We start from the raw sequence: 3,498 nt of genomic DNA, 5'->3' as shown, positions 1-3,498 counted from the left end.
TTCCCATCATATTTTCCCTTTTGGCAATGGTTTCAACCATTTTTTTGATTAAAAATTCGATAATATGCGTAAACGCTTACTTTCTTAAGTGGTCTTATGATTTTGACCAGGACTATATATATATATATATATATATATATATATATATATATATATATATATATATATATATGCGTTTACGTACATTACGTGTATATATATATATATATATATATATATATATATATATATATATATATATATATATATATATATATATATATATATATGCGTTTACGTACACCTTTCACGATAAAGATAGAACTCAGAATTAGATAGAATCGAGCAATTGCAACGACAATGGACAACGCCAGACCCAAAGTGGGTTTCGATGAACTGCATCTCAATTGCGCGATTCTATCTAATTCTGGGTTCTAGCTTTATCGTGAAAGGTGTATGTGAACGGGTATTTATATATCTATCTATAATCTCCTCTTAATGCCTAATATATATATATACACACATATATATATATATATATATATATATATATATATATATATATGTATATGTATGTATGTATATATATATATATATATAATATTTGTACTAATAATACTAGGTTAATGAACTTGTGTATAGCATATAAAGCGCCCGCAATGATAAAAACATACATTTCAATGATAAATGTACATACTGTCTGAAAAAAATAACTCAAAATGTGACACAAGGTCAGAAAGTGGGGATGTCCAGCCAGCGCTCCTAAAGGAGAGACACTCTGGCCTAGCAAAAATTTCCTGGTCACTTCCATCGGTATGCTCAGTAAGGGCGCTTCAAGCAACAATAACTAAACTTGCCCCACGGGAATGTTGGGTGGCAAGGTCTGGGGTGACCTCGTAGATAAAACCCAGACGACGTACCTTAGTCCGACATATGCTGGGGCCCAGTTCCCGGTCCCGCACCTGTCGAGCTGATTGTCAAGAACGGATCCGTGGTTGATACTTTCTACCCAAGTCTTCGAGAAGCTGAAGCAATATGGGAACTCATCCTATATAATAGGGTATCAAGTTCGATTTTAGTCAGTTCTCTGAAACCACTTTAACTAATGGACGGGGACAAACTTCACGTGTTCCCGCCTACATTTACATTTCGCTAACCCAATCAATTTTCAAAACATTGTGAAATAAATATTTTCTAACCGCAATTCGATCTCTTTCTCAAATTTTCTCATGCTTTTCTTCTTTTTCTTTTCAGGGCTTATAAAATGCCTATGAATACGCGAAAGGTCAGCCGCCGAGGAAGACCAGCCACTTTGTCTTTCAACAAATGCCGAAATTAATTTCGTTTTTACCCTTAGAAATATCGGCACCGCACCAAAACCTGACCCAGCTTTGCATCGACATCTCCCAACAGGATTAGGCAAGGAGCCCAAAAAAACAAAAAAAAAAACAAAAGCCGACGCAAAGACGACCAGAGACGATTAAGTCGAAACTGTAAAACAAGAAAATAATTACCGTAGGTGTTATGCTATAGGGAAAAAAAAATTTTTTTCGCAAGAAAACTATGTAAAAATTTGTTGTTTTTTTTTAAGAAAAAGTTTTCAAATAATTATTGTTTTTACTTGGGACGAGAAAAACTTGCAAATCAATATTTTTTACGACTTAAACACAATTTCTTTTTTAAAAGAAATTTAATAACGTTTTGGTTTTCGATAAATCTTTATTTTCTAGGGTGCTTTTGTTTTTTACTTCAAAGGTTTTTCGATTAATATTTGTTTTCGCTAAATTCATTTTCAATTTTAAAAGCTTCTTGATCCAACGATTTTCGAAAGTTCATTAAAACCTGTCGTCGTCTGCTGACAGATGACTATTGAGTTGCTAATGGCGTCGGCATCTTTCGGCTGTTTACCGAAACGTGGCGGAACCTAGCGGAACCTGGCGGCAGATGACGACGCGAAGTTGGGTCGGGTTCTAAATAAGTACAAAAAAAAAAAAAAGAAATCTATGTAAAGATATCATTGTATATTGTTACATTTTATTTATATATTATTAATAAAAATGTTTCACATATATATTAAAAAAAAACTTGTTTTATTGTGTTTATTTCTATTTTCGAAAAGCATTAAAATTTGTTTCGATCGAATGTTATTTAATCTTAATCTCATGATATAGGAGGTATATAAATAATATATATATATATACATATATATATATATATATATATATATATATATATATATATAGGGTCACCTCTCTCCACCAAAAAATAGGCCATCTAGAACATATGCTGTAGAACGGAGAAAAAAAGAAAAAAAACCTAGTGTTTTGATGTGATGTTTTGAATATAATAAACTAGTTATGACCAAAGTTTCATTTCATTCGGACAATAAGAAACGGGGCCGAGTTAGGACCCGTATATAAATGTATATACATTAGTACATATATAATTTTTATAATAAAATCTATATCCCTACTATATCAAAGACATCACCTTAATTGCCATCTCCTCCCGAACAGATTCAATATTTTACCATTCTCTTCTCGTTGCATAATTATTTCGCTCCTAATTTGGCTTTCATGTAGAAGCATGAGCTTCAAAATACTATGGTATAGAGAGTTTTACTTATCCTAATACCCTTATTGATTCATATATATATATATATATATATATATATATATATATATATATATATATATATATATATATATATATATATATACTAGCATGGGTGCCCGGCGTTACCCAGGTGTTTGAAGGTGTGTGTCGAGCAGAAAAAAAGTTATAGTAGGAAAGTAGGCTCGAACGTACCGCGAAGAAGGAAAAGAACGAGAAAAAAAACGTGACGTTCTTGCTGTTACGACCAGCGTCCATCCGGAAATGACATAAGTTTAGATTAAGGATAGACAATTGATAAGAGGGGATGACTTTCGAAAATATCGGTGAAAAAAGCGACCCCTTCCTGTAGAAAAGTGCCCAGTTGAGGGCGAAGAAATGTATGTTTTTAGCTAAGTTTTCGGTATTTGTCGTCTGAAGGGTCGAGCTTCAAAACGGTGCTGATCTAGTGAATATCCGTCGCGTCTATCGAAAGTTTTAGGCAGACATGCAAACATACATACATACATACATACATACATACATACATTTATATATTGGTAGCTCAAATTTCCGACCCAAACCGATTAAAAAGCTTACCTTATCTCTTTATGTAAAATTTCAAATGTTTAGACCAGAAATTGTCTGAGTAATTTGGTAGAGACTGAAGAGGTCAAATCTTTTTAAAAGTTTGACCCCTATTATAACCCCTTAACATTTATTGTTTTGGGCTCGAATCAAGTTATTTACATCCATGTCGAAGGAACCTATATCTAAAATTTCAATTGCTCATGCACAAAATTTTCGGAGGAGTGTAGTAGAGTTCTCAAAGTTCAAATCGTAAAACTTTGACCCTTTAAAAGCCAAATTTTTTGCTGAAAACAGAGTACAAAGATTTTCCCAAATCTCAATACCCTGTATATAAAA

At 32.6% G+C, this 3,498-nt stretch overlaps 1 protein-coding gene across 1 annotated transcript in view; it reads left to right on the top strand.

Annotated features, from left to right (window-relative positions):
* The window catches only part of LOC145269458 (matrix metalloproteinase-19-like), a 29,894-nt gene extending 28,461 nt beyond the window's left edge, over positions 1-1,433 (top strand). Inside the window, exon 11 of the mRNA XM_080125133.1 lies at positions 1,234-1,433. Within this exon, the coding sequence (XP_079981259.1) occupies positions 1,234-1,318 (85 nt within the window). The 3' untranslated portion in view covers positions 1,319-1,433. The remainder of the gene's footprint in view (positions 1-1,233) is intronic.
* Positions 1,434-3,498: the final 2,065 nt, after the last annotated feature.

The sequence above is a fragment of the Euprymna scolopes genome, chromosome 45 (genome assembly GCF_053919585.1).
Source record: "Euprymna scolopes isolate OS-2025 chromosome 45, ASM5391958v1, whole genome shotgun sequence".
Taxonomy (NCBI): domain Eukaryota; kingdom Metazoa; phylum Mollusca; class Cephalopoda; order Sepiida; family Sepiolidae; genus Euprymna; species Euprymna scolopes.
This window is presented reverse-complemented; position numbering and strand designations above follow the sequence as displayed.